We start from the raw sequence: 22,901 nt of genomic DNA on the forward strand, positions 1-22,901 counted from the left end.
ATAATTCAACTTTGTGCTTGTACTAAAGTTTGGATAATGAAAGTTATGTCTCTCCATTGGTCGCTCGGTCAAAGTAAGTGGATAAAATTTTCATTAAGTTGGCCTCTACTTTTGGGAGGCACCCAGATAAAAAAATTATGTGAACTTTGCCTTTATCTATCCTTGTAGGTCTGCGATCTAGTATTTCTTATATTTGTTTTTTAAAAATTACTAGTTTAAATCTTATAAATTTTAAAGCTATTTAAAGTTTATATGATCATTAATTTCAAAGCCCGTAAAATTAACTGTAAAATTAGCCGAAGTGCACGCAAACTGACCAGAACATCTTAATTAATAATAATAAAAAGATGTTATGATGAATTCCCTAATCTGAATTTGTGTTGCTGATGCAAGAGGATAAATAATTCAACTTGTGCTTGTACTAAAGTTTGGATAAAAAAAAAAAAAAAAGTTTGGATAATGAAAGTTGTGTCTCTCCATTGGTCGCTCGGTCAAAGTAAGGGGATAAAATTTGCATTAACTTATTGGTTGGTCTCTACTTTTGGGAGGCACCCAGATAAAAAAATTATGGGCAACCTTTGCCTTTATCTCTACTTGTAGGTCTCGATCTTGAACTCAAACTAATGCCTAGCTGCCTGAATCTTTGCCTCCTTCCAAGCCCACTAGGAACAGAGTCAAAATGCCTTCTTGTTACTATCCATTCCAAGTATATTCTCAATCAGTTGGTGATTGAGTTAGGGACTGTGCCTGAGAACGAGTTGGAACGAAGAGTCAAGGTTTGGAGGTTGATAAGCGAGGAGATGGAGGGGATACGGCCATAAAAGTTGTTGTCTACGAGATAAAGGATGGTGAGGCCAGTGAATTAATGGGAGAAGAGTGGTGAAGAAGTTCTAAAAATCCAAAGTCCAGCTAGCTTAGGAATAGGAATTTCTAAGTTGGATAATCAGCAGCTAATTAATTGATTTCAGTAATTTTATGTATTCTTTCTAGCTAAAGTCATTAATAACTTCTACTTGATATTTGATAGGTCATGATTTGTGGTTGATACCTACAAAGATCCTTTTTGATGAAAATAGAAACTCTCTGATACTTAAATAAATATCTTTTTTTTAAAAAAAATACAATATTCTAGAGAAAGATGCTCTAAAAGTATACATGCAGTAAAAAATGAAGATTGTAAACCTTTGTTCTGAAGATTTCATAATGTATTTATAACCCATAAAGGTTTCATGATGTATTTTGTGAAGAGGAGGGTCTTAAATGTAATCTTACCTTGATAGTATTTAATGAGAGATAAATATCTTTTATATATATATATATATGTTTGATGGGAATATAATGGGTCTAGATTCTTCATTTCAGTGGCTCAGGCGCGCTGAACCATGTGCCTACGAGTCTGAGCTCTTTTTATCTCTTTTTTTAAAGGTTGAATATAAATGTAATAAAAAAAATTATTGGACCTGATTGAGTTTATGGTTCAAGTCACCGGTTCAACGAGTTAAGCCACTGAGCTTTTTTTTCTTCTGATATTGCTTCTTTTTTTTAGTGGTTTCATTTTTTTATATATCTTTTTTTAAAACAATCTTTAAATTTATGTTTCAATTAATATTTCTCATTTTTTTTTATTGAACTTTTTTTTTGGATAGAAATTGTTTTTTTGATTGTGTTGTGCGTTTTACAGTTTTTTTTTTGTATGCAATAATTTTATTTTTAAAAATAAACAAATATTTATTTTCAAATAATTTTTTTCATATGTATTGCATAATATTTTTTCTTTGTTATAAAACCATTTTCAATCCAAATCCAGACGCTACAGACATAACTAAAAAAGCTTATTAATAAAATGATGCGTATAAGTAGTAAATGAAACGCAGCGTACTGACTCCAATGACAAGAGCAACGATCTTCAATTCAAATCCACTCCTAGTCCTTTTTTTTTTTTCAAATATCAGCAACCATTTCGCCTCTGGTATCCCCTTGAAACAATTTCCCCCCCTCAAACACACCATTGTCCTCAAAGGCAAATCCTGGAAATCTGAGAGATAGTTCATCCGTAAACTCCCATGTAGCCTCTGATGGTGGACATCCCTTCCAAAGTACAAGAACCTGGGTAGCTGCTTGGTTACGTCTTTTCACCACTCATCAATCAATCCAAGATGGCTTGAGGTTGCAGGGTAGGCTCCAGTGACTCTACAGGTAAATCTTCTTGCCCTCTTCTATTTCCTACCAGTCATTTCAATTGCGAAACTTGGAATAATGGGTGGATTGTAGCAGTGGTGGGTAAGCAAATTTTGTATGCTACTGCTCCAATTCATTCAGTTATTTGATAAGGGCCAAAATATTTAGCTGCTAGTTTCTGTGATTTTCTCTGTGCTATTGAATTCTGCCTGTAAGGTTGTAGTTTAAGATATGCCCAATCTCCAATCTTGAATATCCTCTCGCTTCTCTTTTTGTTTGCTAACTGCACCATCATGTGCTGTGACTTCTTTAGGTTATCCTTGATTAACTGAAGCATCTCCTACCTTCTGGATAAGAACTCATCAGTTGACTCAATAGTAAAATCCTTAGGAAAATAGAGAGTGAATTAGAGGTGTTTGTCCATACAAAATCTCATAAGGAGTTGATTTGGTGGAGGAGTGGTAATGAGTATTATACCACCATTCGGCTAAAGAAAGCCACTTAGACCACTGATTAGGATTGCTCCCCCAGTCATGCATCTTAGATTAGTCTTCAGACATTTTTTAACTACTTAGCCATAGAATAGAGTAAGTCCACCCTTTGATAGGCAAATAAATTCTTCTAAAACTGACTTAGGAAACTGAATCTCTATCACTCACTATAGTATCAGGTAGACTATGCAATTTAAAGACATTTTCCATGAATGTAGTGGCTACTGTAAAGAGCAGAGTAAGGATGAGCCAAAGCCATGAAATATGCATACTTACTAAGTCTGTCTACTACCGCAAATATAACTTCTTTGCCATAAGACTTAGGCAAACCTTCTATGAAGTCTATGTTAATGTTAATGAAGAGTGCTTGAAGAATTGGTAGAGGCTGTAGTAACCCAGGAGTAGGTACGTTCTCAAGCTTATTCCTCTGACAAGTAGGGCATTCTCTTACATATTGCCTAACATGTTTCTGTTGCCTCTTCCAGTAGAATAAACTCCCCTCCCTTTTAGCATTGATAATAGCTCCTAAATGTCCCCCACAGTAGCATAATGAAACATAGAAATCAACTTGCTCCGCAACTCAAGGTCATCTCCCACCATTATCTTCCCCTTCCTATTCAAGTGATTGTTCACCTATTTGTAGCGAGGGTGTGATGTGGGAACCTTTTATGTTTCCTTAATGATGAACTGTATGGCCTTATCTTTCTCCCATGAACCCTTGACCTCATCTATAATAGAAGGAGAGATTGTAAAAACTGCAATGGTAAATAGTTCCCCACTAGAGTTCCTTGAGAGGGCATCCGCAGCTACATTGTCTCTTCCTTTCTTGTATTCTATATCATAATCAAACCCCAATAACTTAGCCAGCCATAAATTCTGAGATGGTGAAGATACCTTTTGTTCCAAAAGTTACTTAAAGCTAACATGATCAATCCTGATCTTAAAATGCCTTCCCCAAAGAAAATGTCTCTATTTGCTCTTAGCATGTAGGATTGCTAACATTTATCGCTCATAAGTCAATAGAGCTCGCTGCCTTGGACCTAATAATATGATGATATAAGCTATAGAGTGCCCTTCTTCTATTAGTATAGCTGCAATACCTATTTATAAGATATACTAAGGGTGATATTGTTCTTTTTATACTCAACCATCCAGACTCTGAATACCCATTAGTGTTTCTAGTGACCAGAATACTAGGTGATAACTCCAAACCTTTTAAATCATAAAAAGAACAAAAATTCCTTATTTTTTCTTGTCATAACCCGATTTTGACCTCATTTTATTAATAGTCTTTTTTTTAAAAAAATCAGAAATAGCAAAAAACAATAAAAAAATCCAACAAAATGTATTTTGACATATTTTCGGCATTCTCAATTTCTTTTGAAAAGAATTCAAAATTTAAGAATTTGTTTTCAACATGTTTAGCTATTAGCACGTCCATTTCAAAATCATTATTTATTTTTCTCATTGAGTTAGCATAAGAAAAAAATATATGAATAAGGAGACCAAAAATACAAAGAAAAAAAATAAGGGACTCAAGTGATTTTAGATTTTGCTTGGTCACCATGTAAATATAATCTTTTTACCCAGATGGTTATCTCAAAAAAAAAAAAAAAACAGAATATATCCCACACAAAAAAAAAAAAAAAAAAAAACTGTCTGCAGCAATAACAATCCAACAAGAAGAGAACCCTCTCTCTCATAAATCACCTAGTACAAAAATACGACCTTCTTCTTTCCAAGAAAAAACAAGAAGCCTTCTCTCCCTCGTAGCTGCCAGTCTTCCACACTGTGAGCAGGAGTCTTCTTTTTAGTCACGCCACCTTCTCTTCTGTCAGCCGTGAGAAGTAGCAAAGGGTTTTTAGCATCAGTCACGTTCAGCAGCCAAGCAACGTCCACTCCATCTTCTTCTCTGTTCACAGCAGCTTTGTTTTTCTTGTTCCAACAGAGAGACTCCACTCATAGCAACAACATTGTGAACAACAACAGGAGAATCAGCTAGACCAGCAGCTTAGCAGCACAGTCAACCTTTATCTCATCTTCAACCGTTCAAGCAATAATGAAGGATTTTCCAACAGCAGCTCAGCCTTCATCCTTTCAGCATCGACAATTGATTCAACTATAAGCAGTGGAGCTCCTCCTTCCAACAACAGTAGAGATTGTTCTTTATCAGTCACACCATTTCTCAACTGTAGCAGAGTTTTTTCTTTTTCACCGGCAGCTCCTCCCCAGGGTCAGTCTCCACCCCAACACCAGCTCCTCCAAGACCAGCCACCATGGTAGTGTTACCTCCAGTCACCTCACACAACATTCATGAACTCTAATAGAATATTCGCCAGTTGCGGTAGCATCTCATTTTTTGCGCCGTGAGCACCACCATCTCTCACCGTATTAATCTTTACACCAGGAAGCTCCTCTCATTTCCACCATGAGCTTCAGTCATGATAGCAGTCCTTGGAAACAACCTGTGAACAGACTTCACTAGTGGCAACAGTGCAGCCTGTGGTTTTCCTCTGTCAAGCAGACCAGCAACTCTCAGCCCAGTAACGTGAGCAGCAAACCTCTCTACACCAGCATTTCAGCCATTCCTCATCAGTAGTGCATTTTAATTCATGTAGTTTATCTTCTTGTTTTTATGGCCATTTGCAGGTTGAGTTCTTAAACTTTTGAAGTCTCTTCAATCATATGCCTCATATTTGTGTACTAGTTTATATGATTTACATGTTTAATTTTTGGTTTGATCATGTGATATTAGGATATGTGAGTGATTATTTTTCTTTGCTGAATTTGTTTTTTTGCCTTTTGTTTTTGTCAAACAAACTCCAATTAATTTTCAAAAAATTATAAAGAAATTCAAAGATTATTTTAAAAATCACACTATAAGAAACTAATCATTTTATTTATAGATCCCTCACATGTTTTCCAATCTTTTCATTTAATTTTTGGGCTAAAAACTTACACTATAAAATACTGATTCAAAATTATAAATAACTGCTTTTCTTTAAAAGATTCAGAAAAATACAAAAAAATAAATTAGTCTTTTTTTAAAAAAAATTAAAAAATATGTTTTTATTTGTGTGTATACAAACAAATTCTACACTATAAAATATTTATAATTTTCCAACTTACCATTTTATTTGTGGATCCCTCACACGTTTTCTAACATTTTCATTTAATATTTGGAATGTAAACTTACACTATCAAATACTGATATAGAATTAAAAAAATATCTGCTTTTCTTCAAAATTTCAGAAAAATATAAAAAAATTAAAAATTAAAAAATATGTTATTATATGTGTGCATACAAACAAATTCTAAAAACTTTCATGCATATTTTATAAAAAAATTATATTTTTATCATACTTTGAAAAATATAAAAATCAATGGGTATCATAACAAGTTTGTAATTATCTATTAGGATTTGATCAAAATTTCAAAAACACTATTAATTTTTTAGTCCTTAGAATAATTAGGTTTTAGCATGATAAGATATAGATTTCCTTACTAAGAAAGATCTTTTCTTAAACCTTAAATATACCAACAAATAGAAACATGACTTACAAAAAAAAAAAAAACAATCAATCAATAACGCAGCTTATCATAGATAGAATGCACTAGAGGTGATGTGTTTTTTCCATACACAATTAGTTTTTTTATCCAGACTCTTGCACTATTAGGTTTTCTAGTAACCATAATATTAGACGGCAACCCCACAATATTTTCACATTAAAAAAATCTTAAATCTTAATTCAGGAGAATGATTATCGCCATACCGCACATAAACGATAACGTATATAGATTATGATTGAATTTTTTTAAGAAGAATACAATAATATAATTAAATTTTATTAAAAGCAAGACTAATATTTTTCTTAAAAAGTTCAATTATATTACACTAAAGCATCATGGTTGCCTCTCATCCAATACTGCAAAATTTTCAATGTTGTCAGGTAGATTACACTTTGTATCCTTTACATTAGTTATTGTTTAGAAAATTACAATTTACATATTTATTTAATTTAAAATTTACATATTTAGTTATTGTTTAGATAAAACAATGAATTTACCTTTTATATATAATATATCCTTCTTCTTTATCAATCTCTTCTCCTTTATTCTTTCCTTCTGTCCATTCCCTTCTTTCTTTTCATCTCATATTTGTCCCAATCAAAAGACAATAGACTATTTCAATCAAAAGATAAAAATTGCATATAAATTCTTTCTTTGCATATTTGTCTAATAGTAAGACTCCTCGTGATTCCTCTCTCTTCAGACAAAAATCATTTCATCCTCCCTGAAACCCTAGTTAGTAGTTACTATTCATCCTCCTCAAATTAGCAACCATAGCCATGCCACCACCTACAGAACAGTAGCCACAGCATGCCACCATCTACAGGCAACAACCACCCACTGTTGACCAGTCACGACAGCTTCTTCACATCCAGCCACCACGCTGTTGAACAACCCCACAACAATCAAATGACTCAAATAGAGAGTTTAAAGTAGACCCATATAACAGCCACCATAACCAAGAAAAACAATCACTCTCTCTACCTCATCTCCTCTATAAACCAGCAACTCTAGCCACCCTTTGCCTCGAAATCAAACCAGAATTCTAGCCTCCACTACATCACCAACCAATCAACCTAAATCGAACCTACACAACACCCTTTGTTCTTTTGTTTCTCTTTTGGTTTTTCTTTTTCTTTTCCTCTTTTTTCTAGTATGTAACTTGATGTCAATTTCATTATTTTAACGTAACATTGGCTCTTTAGTTGTTAAATAGAATATAGTGGCAATTTTGAAAATAATTCATATTTTTTTATTGATTCTTTTTACTCGCGTTATTGTGGATTTAAAATGTTATACAACTTATAAAATATGAAATATATACTATAATTTTTTAGAAAATTGAGGCAAAGTAGAAAAAAAAAAAAACTAAACAATATAAAATATAATTTACTCATAATTTAATTTTCTAGATCAGATTTGAGAAAAAAATAACTTTTTTATTTTCCAACATATCCTAAAAAAATTAAAAATAAAAAAATAAGAATTCTGTTATTTCACATTTATCCCTTTCTCTTTACTTTAAATTTATGTTAATTCTTTTAATTTTTTCTCATTGGCCTCTCAAAAAATTAAAATTTCTTTTATTTTGGCCATATATTTTATTCTGAATTTGTGTTCATCCTCCTCCCACAATTATTTTTAGCCTCGCCTCTTTCAATTTGAGCAAATAGAATTGAATAAAATAGTAAAAGAATATCCAGTGGTTTGTATCCAATCAATGCTTAAAATATGGGCATTGTACTGACCCAACAAATTCAGAGCCCAACAACAACATCGATTGATTAAAATCATAGCTTTTAGACCCGACTAGTCCAAAACTCAGGTTCTGAGTTTTAACAGGATCACCAGATTATCCGGGTCAATTCTTTTAAAAAAATTAAAATGATATTATTTTAGTAAAAAAAAAAAACAAAAGTCAACGGGTTGCAACCGGGTTTTTGACTGGATCTTGCCGGGTCAACCCGCCTAGTCAATCATGTTTTTTCTTCTCCTTTTTTTCTTTAACCCGACCCAATTTTAACCCCGGGTTGATCGGGTCCAAGTTGATATGCCAAGCCCGGCCATATTTTAAAACTATGACCAGAACATGCCAGCAATAGCAGAGCAGTGTTTATGGCTCTCATTTTAATGGATAAACCTAGTCATCTACCAATCCACTATTTAATTCAGGCAAGGTCTTGTATTAAACCGACGGAAAGTTTATTTAATTAAATCTAATCAATATCTTGAAACTTGGTCAACTTAAATATAATATAATTTTTATTTTTAAAAAATTTTGTATAAGTTGTCATTTTATCATTTGTTAACTTAGTTAAAATTCGAGTGAAATCTAATTTAATTTTTAATATTTTTAAAATTGTATTTTGTTATTTTAAATTAACTTGAATTAACTTATTTTTTATTCCCTGCTTTTTAAGTGAAACAAGGAAAGGATCGGGTCAGGCTAGGCTAGAATTTATAATTATAAAAAACATTAAAAGATGTGATATTTTTACTATAGAGGAACATTATCCACTGATAGGTTACTGTAGATTCACTATTCATTTTTTATTAATTTGTTTTGGCCCTTAAAGTTTTGTTTTGGGTAATTGAATCCTAATTAAAGGCCAATTACTTTTTATTTCTTAAGTAAGATGGAATTAGAGGAAGAAAGACCAAAATGAAAAAGACACCAAAAATAAGAGGCATTCTAAATTTTTGGCAAAAATACATTTAAGTCCTTCATCTTTAAAAATAATATAATTCATACAATTTAGGTCCTTTAAATTTAAAAAATCAATTTTGATACAAAACTTTATTTTTGTTATTTTTTAATATCTAATTTGAGAGAGAAGAGAGAGAAATTGTTGTATTTCAATGATAAAGAGAGAAAATTTGTGTTGAGACCAATTTCAACCACAAAAATAATCAATCTTGGTATTATCGAGTTTCATTTTGTGAGGAGAGATTTACTTAGGTGTTTTTTTCATCTTAAAATTGTCTAAAAAACCAAATCTAAGCTCAAGAAGATTTTTGGTTTCGAGTTTTTGTGTGGTTTTTTTAAGATCATTTATTAGTTTCTCAGGTCTTTAGGTTTTTTTATAAGTGTTTCGGGTCCAAATGAGTTGAAAAATAAGTTTTTAGGTAAAAAAAAAACACATACCTTATTTTTCTGATTACCATAATAATTGAAATATGGGGAAAACCAGACTATGTGTCATTTGAAATATTTTTTTTTAATAATGGGGGAATTCGACATGATTTCATTTTAAAAAATAGGGCTTGTGCATGAAACATTTCTAGAAGGGTCAGACGCTAGCCTGGCTTGCAAGGCCCCAATGACAACTGACGTCTTTGTTTTTGTAATTTTTCTTTTAAGAAAATCATGCTTTTTTATATGTGTTTTTCTTTAATATTTTCTTAATTTATATTTAAATTAATATCATTTCTCTCTATTTTCTTATTTTTCGTGTTTAACCCTTTTTAAATAATGATTTTTTTAAATGATTTTATATGTATTTAATTTTTGAAGAGATTATTCTAATTCAACTATAATTTTTTTTATGTTTTATATAATTAAAATTCATTTAAAAAATATTTATTTTGGATAAGAGAAACCTTGTGAGATATTGTTTTTCATTTGATTTTTTTCAATTAATTTTATGAGTGTATTTATTTCTACTATTATTTTATTAAATAAAAAATGAATTTTAATAAATAAAATCATTGAATATAATTAGGTAAGAGATCAAAATATCTTAATTTACATTTATTTCTTAACTTTTTTAAATATATATTTAATTATTATTAATGATTTTTTTTTATTAACATAAATAGTTTTGGACTTTATGTACATAAATTTGTTTTTATATAAACTTAATAATTTTTATGTAAAAAAACATGTATGTTCAATCTTTTTGTTGGAAAGAAAATATATTCAAATAGCTAGTTATACATGGACGAAGGACTCCTTCTTTCCTAGTCTCCAAGCATTGTTGATTGTCAATCCTACACCACCACTGCTCCTAGCCTCCTACCAACTTCCAAGAATATCCCACAAAACCACTCGACAAACGTGTGACATTTGTGAAACGGAGGAAAAACGAGACAGAGAAATGGCTGCTACAAGCTCCTGCAATTTCAACTGGGGAGTGAATGGAAAAGGGACCCCTGAACAGCCTTGTTCTTCCTCAAAGTCCTCCCAGATCCTCTTCTCTTCTAACTTATCTTTTTGTTACAGTAACATCAGATATTGCCTCTCTCTTCGTTCCCATCAAACCCTTTTGTCCACTCGTTTCAACGAAACCAAGAATTCAGCTTTTGTGAGTAAAAAACATTTCATGTTTTTTGTATTTTGGATTTCACCATGATTGATATTTTGTTAATTGAGAACCCGAACTATAGGGTTTTGTTGTTGTTAGATGAATTTGTTTGGCTTGTTTTCTCCTTTTTTTCCCGATAATTTTTATGTGTGTGTGGTTTGTGCAGGTTGTGGCATCAGCAAAGGCAGACCCTTTGAAGATAATGATTTCCGGAGCTCCTGCTTCTGGTAAAGGTACTCAATGTGAGCTCATCACTAAGAAAGTAAGCTTTTTTTCCTTATATTTATTTTGATCTCCTGTACTCTCTGTTGCTCAGCTTCATTAATCCTTTCTTTAGGGAGCAACTTTTAGTTTCCCTCACTTGTTAATTATGTTTACTGTTCTGCCTACGAAAGTGTGGCTTTTTAAAGAATTTCTTTTCATTGTAATGCGTGTAGCTTCCTGGGATTTCTTTGGATTTTTATCCGGTGAAGGTTTCAAGAATCTGATCTAGACATTGTGGTTCTAATGTTAATGACAGTATGTTAGTGTGTTAACAGTGAGGTATATTGTTAGTTTAATATGTTATATATCAATTGGTTGGTTATAATTGATATTATTATATTTATTTAATTATATATTTATTATTAATAAAAACTTAATTTATCTTTAATATTTATATAATATTATATTAATAAATCTAGAGTAAAAATAAAATTCATGAACAAAAATACTTTGCAAAAAAAATTATAAAATTGTTATAATAATGAGATTCATATTATATCAAAGCGTTGCTCCTAAAATGTTCCTGATTGATGCTCTCTTAAACATTGGACATTTATTAGAGTTGTAGAAAGTGATACATATTATGTTCTTTCCTTAATGAAAGGAAGTAGTTGTTCTTATAAGTTAAGATATAAGAGATACCTAGAACTAATATGTAGGTGCTTGTTATAAGACATGTACACTAAACTGATCTATATGAGAACTCCATATGGAGATATTACCTATGTTTATGAAAAGACTCACGTGACAATTATGTAAATGATCCTTAAACTTGAGATCACTAAGTTATTTTATATAGAAAGTGTTATGTTTTAATTTTGCTACGTGTTATCTTGGTATAGGTAACAAATGAGTAGATATTAGATATAACATAAACTATATGAAGGTATTTGAGTGATCAAGAAAGGATTCATTACTCTATATGAATTAATAAAAATGTTCCACATGTTCTCAAATAGTATTGTTTGTTAAATCTTTGCGCAAGGTGGAATAAGATTTGAAAAGAATTTTAAATTTTATTCAAATGATCAATGATTATAATATTGCGAACAAATATGATCTGAAATGACAGACACACTCTATGCTAAAATGTTTAAATCAAAACATTATTGATGAAGGGATAATAATTATATTGAAAAACTAGTCACTGAAAGGTTAAGTCAAATCACTTATGATGCTCCTAATATTTAGGGGATCATGACACGTTGCTAGACGGTGCACTTGATCTTCAAATATAAATTAATCAATTACTGAATTGATAATAAATTTAACTGTTTGATTTATTTAATTATATTTATTTAGAATTATAATTTATATTTGGATCAACATATTAGGAATCTAATGAGTCACACACATTAAGAATCATTAGTTAGAAGTTAAACTGAGATAATTAATCAAGTGTGACTTGATTGAAAATAATTTTAGAAATTAAGCACTAGAATGTATTTAATTCAGGGATTATAATTCTAGTCCTAAATAATCAAGTAGGGATTTGATTGATTAAATCTCTAAAATTATCCTTTAATAATATATGAATATTATTTGAGGCGCAAATAGATATTGTCATTTATAGGGTTTTTAGAATTCCCTATAAATATAAAGTTATGCCTCTTGTTTTTAATTGATTGTGTTTTACCAAAAAAACTACGCAAGTTAGAATAGAAATCTAACACTCTAGACATAACAATCTCTTTCTTCTAAATAAGAATTTAGGAGATTTTTCACTGATGGTTTATGTGGATTACTGTTAGAGATTGGATAATTGGATGATTTATGGGTTGCAACAACCCAGCCTTTAAAGAATTATTCAAAACCGATTAAGATCAGATCTTCACAAAACAACTCTAGATCTATTTAACAGGATTCTAAAGATTCCTAAATATTATTTTAAATTTATCATTTTCACTACGAATATCAAGAACCAAACTATTGTCTGGTGTGTTTTAATTACGTAGTCAAGCACTTTCTCCATGGAACATATTCACACTACTTAAATAGTATACCGATGAAGGAAAACAGACAATTTACTGCTTTGGCACATAGGGCTCTACGAGAAACGAGGTTGGATGGGCAGCTTGGCATAGTTGTTTGTGCTTCGTCAAGTCCAGTTCCCCTTAATAAAGCATGTTCGACATTAATTTGTGGGATCCATCAATCTTATGAGATTATGTTGACTTGGTGTCTACGCTTATCTAACTTCATCTCTATGTAATTTGGTATTTGAAAGCTCAGCTTCGCTGAGAGGTGCATGATAGTTTCACTTGTTCCCAAGGATTGGCATATCTGTTTCACTCAGGAAGGGAGGTGGTTAGTGTAAACTATTAGGATTTGATACATGCGGCCTTCAAAATGTAGAGAAACACAATTGAAAACCCATTTGATTGATCTTCTAGTTGAAACTTTAAAATCAACTCCCTCTACTCTTCCTCAGCCAGGACTGGGCATAATGCCAAAGCAAGTTGAAGTTTTTGTGTATGAGTAGATCATGTAGTCACTATCATCAATATGATGGCTTTCTTGCTGCAGTAGCTAGGCAATCTCTGATAAAAATCACCTTATTTGCTTCTTTGAGCTCTTGTCAGTAGTTTTTCGTATGGCATTAATGAGTATGCCAAACTTAACTTCTGCTCATGCTTGGATTAATGTGCAAGTGGTTTGATTGAGCTATCAGAAAAGCCAATTGCAAGCTGAGCTCAAGCAGTTGGAATTGTTAGTGTCATTGGTGATTACTTGTATAAACAAGACGAGTACTTGAAATTCTGCTTTGAGATCAGATATGTTTTCCCTTCCCAATGTTTTTATGGGGATTTGCTTATAGAAGTTAAAACATTCACTGCATTATTTCTCATTTTGCAATTGCCATTGAGAAAACACAGATTGAACCAAGTCATCCTCATAAATGCAGTATGGTTTGGTGCACATTGCTGCCGGAGACCTTCTGAGGGCAGAAATTGCTTCAGGAAGTGAGAATGGAAAGCGAGCAAAGGAATACATGGAGAAAGGACAGTTGGTCCCAAATGAAATAGTTGTCATGGTAGGCATGATTTCACTGCCCCCTTCTTTCCTCCTCCGCTCCTTTCAAATCATTCATATTGTGTATTCAATGACCTGATCTTGTAGATGGTAAAGGAGCGTCTGCTGCTGCCAGACTCTCAAGAAAATGGTTGGCTTTTAGATGGATACCCAAGGAGCTTACTACAAGCAACTGCTCTTAAAGAATTTGGCTTCCAGCCCGATCTTTTTATTCTCCTGGAAGTAAGAATTCTTGTTGCTGCAGGCATGCTATATTATTTGGTTGCATCCCATTATCTGGTTAGGAAGAGGAGAATGCGTACTTTGCATGCTGATATTCTTCCCTGTACATAATTTGATGATTTCCATGCATGTTCGAAAATTTTTTTAGGATACTTTATCCAAGCCAAAGTAAAAGAAGATGTTAATGAAGATGAAAGAATTGGTTTAACAATGTAATGGCCTTGATGTATCTTCACATCCTTGGGTAGATTTCAAATTCTAAATATCAAGATTGAGTTTCCCCCGTCTGCCAACCTCATGAATGTTGATTTGCAGGTCAATGAAGAGATTCTTGTTGAAAGAGTGGTTGGACGTAGGTTAGACCCTGTTACTGGGAAGATATACCACCTCAAGTATTCTCCCCCTGAGACTGAAGAAATTGCTGCCAGGCTCACCCAACGTTTTGATGACACTGAAGAAAAGGCATGTTTTGAACTTATCTGTTTACTTACACTCTTATTAGTTCAGAGGACTCTGTCTTCTTTGTGTCTTTAATGGGTCATTGGGTCAATGTTGCTAAGCGATAATGTTTGTTTCCTTTTTTTGTATGGCTGTATTTAGGTGAAGTTGCGGTTGCAAACTCATCATCAAAATGTGGAGGCGGTACTTCTAATGTATGAAGACATTACACTCAAGGCAAGTGATAAAATACCTCTTTCTCTCTAATATTATTTGCGTGTGTTCAATCGAAGACACTACCATATCATCCCAGCTATCCTAATGCTATCAGGCTCCACTACCTCGTGAATAAATTATTATGTTGAACAGCTCTTGGTAAGTTGTTACTGGGGCTGCTACTAGAAGATACTCCCCAACAAGTATATGACAATGTGCATGTTGGTGGATATGCTCAAGCATCATGCTTTAGATTTCTATTATTCAACATGTGTATCACCTCTGTTGATGCTTGTGCTCTATTTTAACCATGTTCTTACTGCCACTAATCCGATGCCAGCAATATTTACTGGGTTTCCTTTTCTTGTGTTAAACAACAATATGAAAGGAAAGGTGAAATGCAGAGAGTCGCTCTGTATTATTTTGAGTTAAACACAAGCAATTTGTCTTGCATGTCCCCTATGAGGGAGGAAAATCTGCTTGTTGAGGCAGTAGATTATCGTCAAGAAAGAGTGGGAAAGAGAGGGAGGGGGAGAGAGAGAGGGTTTCTGGTATATGTATATGATTTGGCAGATAATGCATCTGGTATTATACTATTATCAAATCTAAATTGGAGAGCCATTTTGTTGATTTCAGGTTAATGGAAATGTTCCCAAAGAAGATGTGTTTGCACAAATTGATGGTGCTCTCACAAAATTACATGAGGATAGGAAGTTGATTTAAGGATCTCTGGCTGCATAGATGGAGGGAAGAGCTGGTGTATAACCAATAGTCAGGACTCAGGAATTATGAAAACTGGTATAATTGCCAGCCTTTTTTTTTTTGCCCATATACTCAGGTTTATGCCTCAATTTCCATAAATGCTTAGCTAGTAAGTGTCCTTGTTATCTCTTTCTTAGAATTACCACATGCTTGCAATTTGATAGTCATTGTTATTAAATTATTCTTTGAAGTATGCTTGTGAAAATTTGGATTTCATTTGTATGGAAACCAATTGAACAGTGCTAAGTTTGAGGTCTTTTAGTCCCTAAAATACTGTGGGGAAAAAAAATAAAAAACTTCATGTAGAGTCTTCATGCAATTCCTTTCCAAGGACAACTAGTTTACATATGCTAGTAAGCATCATGTTGCATGTGCTGGTCTCCATTTCTGGTAATTTGACCAGCTTAACACTGCTATGGATAAAGTATCCTTGAGTTTGCATTTTCAACATTTTTAAGTATTTATAAATTTGTGTACATGTTTGTGCTGTCTAAACTTGTTTGAATTTTCTCAAGTAAAGAATGTTCCAGCAAATGATAGTTATTGTGGATGACAACCACGTAGATGTTGATGGGTGCCTGTATTTTCCCATCTTAACATAAAGTCAGCAAGTCCTGATAGTGCATTTTTATTTGATACTTAATGCTCGTTCCAGCTTTTCTAGATGATCCTGTTATAGCAAAGATTTGATCCTTGAAAGCAATGGAAATCTCTGTAGTATCATCTTGAAGACTTTTTCAGTCTTTGTAGTTGAGAAACATTCAAAGGTATCAGGCTTCAATTACCTGCTAGACTTTTTCATTATAATTAAGCTAGAAATAGTCTTCTCTTCCAACAAATCCAATACAAACTTTGAATTGACCAAATAATTGGTGCACATGTTTCTTTCCCGTCTGTATGAACAACTTCTTGTGGACGAAGCTCATGGAAGAATCTTAATACCACTCCTAAAAGACGATACCGAGCACTTCCTACTCAACTAGTGTCTCTTTGCTTTCTTGGGATTTATGGAACTCGAGTGACTCAACATGTTCAAATTTGTTTCTTTTAAAAAAAAGAGTAAATTAGGTTAAGCTTGAGTTTCTCTTATGAGTGTATTTTCTTCTTTTTGAATGAGAATATTTGTTAGAATGTCAGACTCAAGAACGACCAAGTAGAACTCTAGCACTGCACTTCTGTTATAAGACCAGGAACAAGCCTGACTTACTGGAAATCTTGGATAGCACATCAAGATATGGTGGATGTAACCATGCAAATATCTAGATTTGCAGGAGATGTTATAGCAAGGATCAATTTATACAGCATCACGCCTTATGTAATTAGGACTCGTTGGTTCTTATATACCGCTAGGAAGCTATAGTCAGAAACCGTTCATAGACGCGTTGGACGTGTTCTGATATGTGCTATAAGCTATTATTGTTGACATTGCATAGCACCATGATTTCGAAAACTTCTCAAATCATTGAACCACTGGGCCAATATTTTTTTAGAAGTAAAGGTAGGCCTTTGTAAACCTAGCTATATTTTATGCAAAACCCTTTTAAATCCGTCGCAATCATAACTTAAATAATTCAGCTGAGCTAAGAAAACAGTGTAGAAGTCCATTCTTTGGTGCATCGTGTTGATTCTTCAAATTTAAACAATCTCCTCCACTTGACCTCGTAATGGAAGAAGTAAATTCAAAGCTGAAAGTTGAAAGAATCATAGAAAGAAAGAAACTGTAACAATTTTGTGTTAGTTACACCGTCATAAACTTCTTGCCTCATTAATGAACAAATTGGAGGAGAATTTTCCTTGTATTTGAAAAAAAATGGCTTATACTACTATTTACTATACACTCAACACACAAAAGAAGAGGACTATTTCATGGCACATGTTTGATGCCGAGAGCTCTAGAGAGAGATGCACAAATTGACCAGTTCTTTCTATGTTAACCTCTCATGTGGAACCACCGGTTGTGGACCGGGAAAGCGATGTTGGGTGCACCAGGCACGCCGCCAATGCCTTCTCTAGGCTATTTACAACACCAGCCATGGATGGCCTGTCTCGACCTTCAAGTGTCACACAATCTGCTGCTAAGTATCCTATGTATATCACTGCCTCTATTTCAAACGGCGTTGGTGGCGGTACTCTTGCGTCTAAAACTCTGTGGATTTCATCCTGGACAATGTAGGGCACAACAAAATCAACGACATTCCTCGGCACCCCGTTTTCGTTTTTGTGGATGGCCTTGAGTCCGGAGAGTATCTCCAGCAACACTACTCCAAAACTGTAGACATCACTCTTTGTGGTCAACTGCTGGAGTCTATAATACTCTGGGTCAATGTAACCCACCGTGCCAGCTGCGCTGAGTGAGAGGTGTGACATGTCATCTTCGGGGCCCATCAAAGAGAGACCGAAATCAGACACCTTGGCAGTCCACGTGGAGTCGAGCAATATGTTTGATGACTTGATATCACGGTGGATGATTGGTGGCACTGCGTATCTGTGAAGGTACTCGACGCCTCTGGCTGCATCTAGTGCTACCTTGATGCGTGCAGCCCATGACATTAAGGGTGAGTTATCGAGCTTGTGGAGATGGTCATGAAGGGTGCCGTTGTGCACATACTCGTAGACTAACACCCGCTCATTGCTATCTTCGCAGAATCCTAATAACCTGACAAGATTCTTGTGGTGGAGTCTTGACAGAGATTCAAGCTCATTGATAAATGCACTGTCCTTGTCCTCTTGGCGCCTTGTTCCGACAGCGTATGAAGAAGTGTTAGATATTTCAGCTCGCTTGATAGCTACTTCACGGCCATCCTCTAATGTTGCTTGATAAACTGAACCAAAGCTTCCCGTGCCAATTGTTTTATCGTGTGAGAAATTGTTGGTGGCTTCAAGTATAACTTGCAAAGAGAACTCCTCCAAGTGACCCGCATTTCCCATGCTAGCCAACTGGCTCAGCCGCTTCTCTAAGACCGGCGATGCTTCTTCAGTTCGTGGGGCATGAGGTTGGCTTGGACCACCACCCTGTTCAACAGGGGCTCCTGGTCCGGTCCCATCCAAGCGCCCGGAATCATGGACGCGGCAGCCTCTACACTTGCAGTACTTGAAGAGGAAGAACCCAACGACTAGCAATAAAATGAGGGAACCTACACATCCCACCACTAAAAAAGCTATCATTTTACCGCTCCATTTGCACCTACTACAACACCTCTCTTGATTATTTTCTAGTGTTGGAGGCGGCGGCGGCGCAACTGCAGGTGGAACACTATTATGGATATTGCTCTTGGAATGCGAGCAAATCTGTTGTCCCTCGGGACACAATCTGCCAGATCCTTCTATGATACGATCTAGACCACAAGAACTTCTACAGGGGCCTGGCAATACATCCTTAAACACAATTGAATTGGGGTTAAAATTCTCATTACCCCAACAATACAAGGAAAAATTCGATTTCAGAACTCCACAGAAGACTTTTCTTTTCGCTTCAATAGTACTAAAGTAAGTCTCCCTTAACCTCTCTGGCAAACTGAAATTACCTTGCCCCCAACAAACTACTGTCTCATTAGTCCGCAGAGCGCAACCACGATTCTCCCCCAAGGCCATTGATATGAACCCACCTTGCGGCGGCTTCTCCCCTGCCATACTTCCCCAACAATCCAACTCACCATTAAATTTTATAGCACAAGCATGCGTAGACCCAGCAGCAATTGTACTATAGTTCCCCTTGGGCTGTTGGCGAACAACAGCATTATTACTTCCTAGACAAGTAATATTCCCAGATTCTAATAGCCCACATACGAAATCTTCACCAACAGCCATACTTGAAAAATTCTGACCCACACTGCTAGTTTTGAACTTTCTCCGTGGCCAGCATTCGAGGCGATTAGTGTCATTAACTAGACCACAAGTCACAGAATTTCCTGCTTCCAGTTGACTGAGAGCCAGGTCTTGATAAATTCTCTTGTAGTACATGTTAGTACCATTAACAGAGAATCTCCAACAAACCAAAGTTGAAGTAGCAGGAGACAAGGATATCAAACCACAGAGGAATCCATCTCCACTAACTATGGCAGAAAAGGAAGTATTAGAATTGAAAGGGATTTGAATTCCACTAGGAAAACTTAAACAGTTTAGAACAGACTGTGTGGCACCAGGGACATGTACTAACGCACATACCAAAGTCTGGTTAGAAGTTTCAGATATGGACACAGTTGAGAGGGGGAAAACGAATGGAATGAAAGAAGAAAAAAGAATGAAGTAGAAGAAGAGATGAAGAAGAGGTTGGTTAAAGAAACAACAAGCCATAGAAAGAATGGTTTGTGGGATAACTGGATTCTAGTTTCATGGTGGTACACAAGACCAGAAAAGAAGAAGGTGGTGATGATATTTAGAGGTGGATTAGTGTAGCATTTTGAAGGTGTATTTGGATTTATGAAGGAAAGAGAGGAAGGAAACGCGGTTTGATAGAGTTCGTAAAGGAGGACCAAAGACCAGGTCCTTTCAAGAACATTTTTATTGAAAGACTTTAGGCAGAGATTTAGAAATATAGAGAGAGCGTGTGGTCAATAGTTAAGAGAGAGCGAGTGGTCAACCGTTGAAGCTTGAAACTCGAAATACAAAAAAGAAAATAAATAAATAAAAGAAATGTAATGACAAAAGCAACAAAAAATAATAATTGCTAAGACGAAAACATCATTAGGCCAGACAAATGAGTCCACAATTTTTTATGCGAAAAGATTAACAAGGCCTTTTCACTTTCATTTCTCAATGGATATATTCAATTCGGGTTTAGATTAATAATTATAATTAATTGAATTTTTAATATTTTATAAATTATTAACTCGATTTATTTATTTATTTTTAACATATGAAATCCATTATTCTTCGACTGTTAAAGAACCAATTCAACTCAATAGCTTAAGCTTTTAGGTGAGGTCTCAAGATATGATTTATATTATTCTCTAACACACCTCTCACAAGTTAAAGCCATTTGAGCTTGAAATTTGCACAGACCTACATTACATTGTGCTTAATTTTTATCAAATAAATGAGGATGATGGGATTCGAACTTGTGATCATTTGATCATCAAGGCTGTGATACCATGCCAAAAAACCATCTTAACTCAATAGCTTAAGCTTTTAGGTGAGGTCCCAAGATATGATTTATATTATTCTCTAACACACACCTTCAAGTGAGGATAATGAGATTCGAACTCGTGACCGCTTGGTCATCAAAGCTCTAATATCATGTCAAAGAACCAATTCAATCCAAAAGCTTAAACTGTTAGGTGGGGTCTCAAAATATTATTTATATTATTCTCTAACATCGACGATCCTAAAAAATTGAACTTGCAAAGGCAAACAACTAGATAAATTACTTTACTAGATACATATGAATCGCTTGTCAAACTTGTAAAACCCTTGTCTACAATATGCATAATAAAGAAGCAAAATTAATCCAGTGGTGAAAAAAAAAAGGAGTAATTATGTGAAATAAAAGATGAAATTAATACCTACAGTCCTAGTCCGAAGTCCATAGAACACAACATATTTCTCCATTTTCTTATTAATATTTTTAGCTAACCACTAAAGAATAATAAAGAAGTTTTAGAACCAGCGACACAAACACTAACACTAGCACAAAGTTTATAATATTTCAATACAATTTAAATTTCATTTTTGTAATTAAAAAATTCATGTAAGATCATTAACTCTTACACATCTAACTTGAAACCCAAACTTTAAATTAGATTGTTAACTCTCTTTTCTTTACATATCTTGGAAAGGAAACGAAACACATATGCCCTATAGCCAGACATGACAGTACATGACAATCATACATCACCATGGCCAATCCCAGTTCTAACAACTCACAATTAACTCCAACAACTCTCAAATGTCACTTTCAAATCCTGGATAAGTTTTTGTTAATTTGAAATAATTGGTAACATACTAATTTTTATGTGTATTGCAAAATACTTGAAGTGGTGTGGTCCAAATCTTCGTGTGGCAACCCTATGGATATGAAGTCACTAGGATTTATTTTTCAAAGTGATAAGGTTGGAATCAATACTCTACAAAGAAGTTGGGAGGATGAGATGCAAAAGGTGAAATGGTTTGATTTTTGTGTATAGATGTGTTTTATTTTGCATATGAATATGTTTAATTTTACTTTGGATTTCAACAAGGTTTTTTCAATTTTTTCCCTTAAAAAAATTATAGGATTATTTTTAATTGAAAAACTAACTCTGAACCTCCTATAATTTAGTTGTTTTTTTACTATGCCTTTATTTTTTTAGAAATTACAATTTACATCTTATATCAAAGCGATTTTTAAATTTGAATGAAAAGATAAATCTACAATTATATATAATAAAAAATAAACAACCAAAACTTGCTCGTCATAAAAAATCACAAATTGATTTCAAAATCTAATTAATTTCTTTTCTCCTTTCTAAGAATACAAAATGTCACAAAAATTAAAACCTAATCTTTAATATTTAATCAATTTGTTTTTCTCTTGTGATGTGATGTCATCTAGGTTGTGAGTTGTAAATCAATTATTCTTATTTAAAAAAAACATAAAAAAACCAAATTGGTTTCAAAACTCATTTTTTATTGTTTACTAAACTTGTGATGGCTAGATGAAAAAACAATGTTAGATTTTCAGATGGAGTAAACCCTAATGGAACCCAAATTAATTTGTTGAAGGCTAACAATAGAAAAATGTCATGTTTTAAATGAGTCTACTATTGTTGCGGGATTTATCATTTGAATTTTAGAGGTTTTGACAAGTAAAGTATTTGTTTGTTGTAAAAAAAAAAGGAAGAAATCGGGAAGGATATTTGTTTTTTTCATCATTAAGTTTGGTTTAGATATTGAAGTTTTGCTATATGATATAAACCAACTACAGTTTTATTGTTACAATCTATGGGTTAACATAACAAGATTTAATAGGAAAGATGTGGTCTCTAAATATGTGGAGAGATTTAATAGGAAATATGTGGTAGCAAGATTTAGTTTATGCTCTTTACATGATAATATCTTGTTGTAAAATATTGTTGTGTCATCGCAGTTCTTTGGAGGCTCATAATTACTTATGACTTTTGCAATGGTTGACTCTATATTTTACTTTATGGATTTTTTTATATGATTTTTCCATTATTGTTTGATATTGTTCATATTTGATTACCTTTTAATATTTCATAAGATTGGCTTTGCTAGGTTATTGTCTTGGGTTTTGCTGATATCAAATCCCATAATAGCAACCCTCCCTTTTATTTTCTGTGTGATTGTTTGTATATTATTTTTTTCAAAATCAACCCAATGATAACATGATCCTTAAGCAAATTATATTCCTTTGATGTTGAAAAATATTGAATATGGTTGATGCAATATGTTTTCAATATATATATATATATATATATATATATAT

General features: G+C 33.6%; 2 protein-coding genes across 7 annotated transcripts; one reads left to right on the forward strand and one right to left on the reverse strand.

The window, feature by feature from the left end:
• Positions 1-1,931: 1,931 nt before the first annotated feature.
• Positions 1,932-16,903, forward strand: LOC7455275 (adenylate kinase 2, chloroplastic). 6 transcript variants are annotated; one of them, XR_002979360.2, is made up of 8 exons: positions 10,173-10,543; positions 10,710-10,805; positions 13,713-13,841; positions 13,928-14,062; positions 14,378-14,524; positions 14,663-14,737; positions 15,353-15,514; positions 16,664-16,903. XR_002979360.2 is itself a non-coding variant. In XM_024591525.2 (7 exons), exons 2-7 carry the CDS (start codon positions 10,746-10,748, stop codon positions 15,437-15,439), a joined length of 633 nt encoding a protein of 210 aa, XP_024447293.2. In that variant the 5' UTR covers positions 1,932-2,196; positions 10,710-10,745; the 3' UTR covers positions 15,440-15,797. The 6 variants fall into 6 exon arrangements, 3 of the variants coding, with proteins under 3 accessions (XP_024447293.2, XP_024447292.2, XP_024447294.2); XR_002979361.2 differs by having other exon boundaries at positions 16,669-16,903; XR_008058193.1 differs by lacking the exon at positions 16,664-16,903 and adding an exon at positions 16,134-16,496.
• A 281-nt stretch (positions 16,904-17,184) lies between these two features.
• LOC7475780 (serine/threonine-protein kinase-like protein CCR4) lies at positions 17,185-19,963 on the reverse strand. Its single transcript, XM_024591523.2, has one exon. It carries the CDS (start codon positions 19,769-19,771, stop codon positions 17,417-17,419), a length of 2,355 nt encoding a protein of 784 aa, XP_024447291.1. The 5' UTR covers positions 19,772-19,963; the 3' UTR covers positions 17,185-17,416.
• Between the last annotated feature and the right edge of the window lie 2,938 nt (positions 19,964-22,901).

The sequence above is a fragment of the Populus trichocarpa genome, chromosome 19 (genome assembly GCF_000002775.5).
Source record: "Populus trichocarpa isolate Nisqually-1 chromosome 19, P.trichocarpa_v4.1, whole genome shotgun sequence".
Lineage (NCBI taxonomy): Eukaryota > Viridiplantae > Streptophyta > Magnoliopsida > Malpighiales > Salicaceae > Populus > Populus trichocarpa.

Coding starts and splice junctions, on each gene's coding strand:
- LOC7455275 (XM_024591524.2), top strand. CDS start 10,337: ATGGCTGCTACAAGCTCCTGCAATTTCAACTGGGGAGTGAATGGAAAA. Junction 10,544..10,709: donor AAACCAAGAATTCAGCTTTT/GTGAGTAAAAAA, acceptor TGGTTTGTGCAG/GTTGTGGCATCAGCAAAGGC. Junction 10,806..13,712: donor GTGAGCTCATCACTAAGAAA/GTAAGCTTTTTT, acceptor TCATAAATGCAG/TATGGTTTGGTGCACATTGC.
- LOC7475780 (XM_024591523.2), bottom strand. CDS start 19,771: ATGGCTTGTTGTTTCTTTAACCAACCTCTTCTTCATCTCTTCTTCTAC.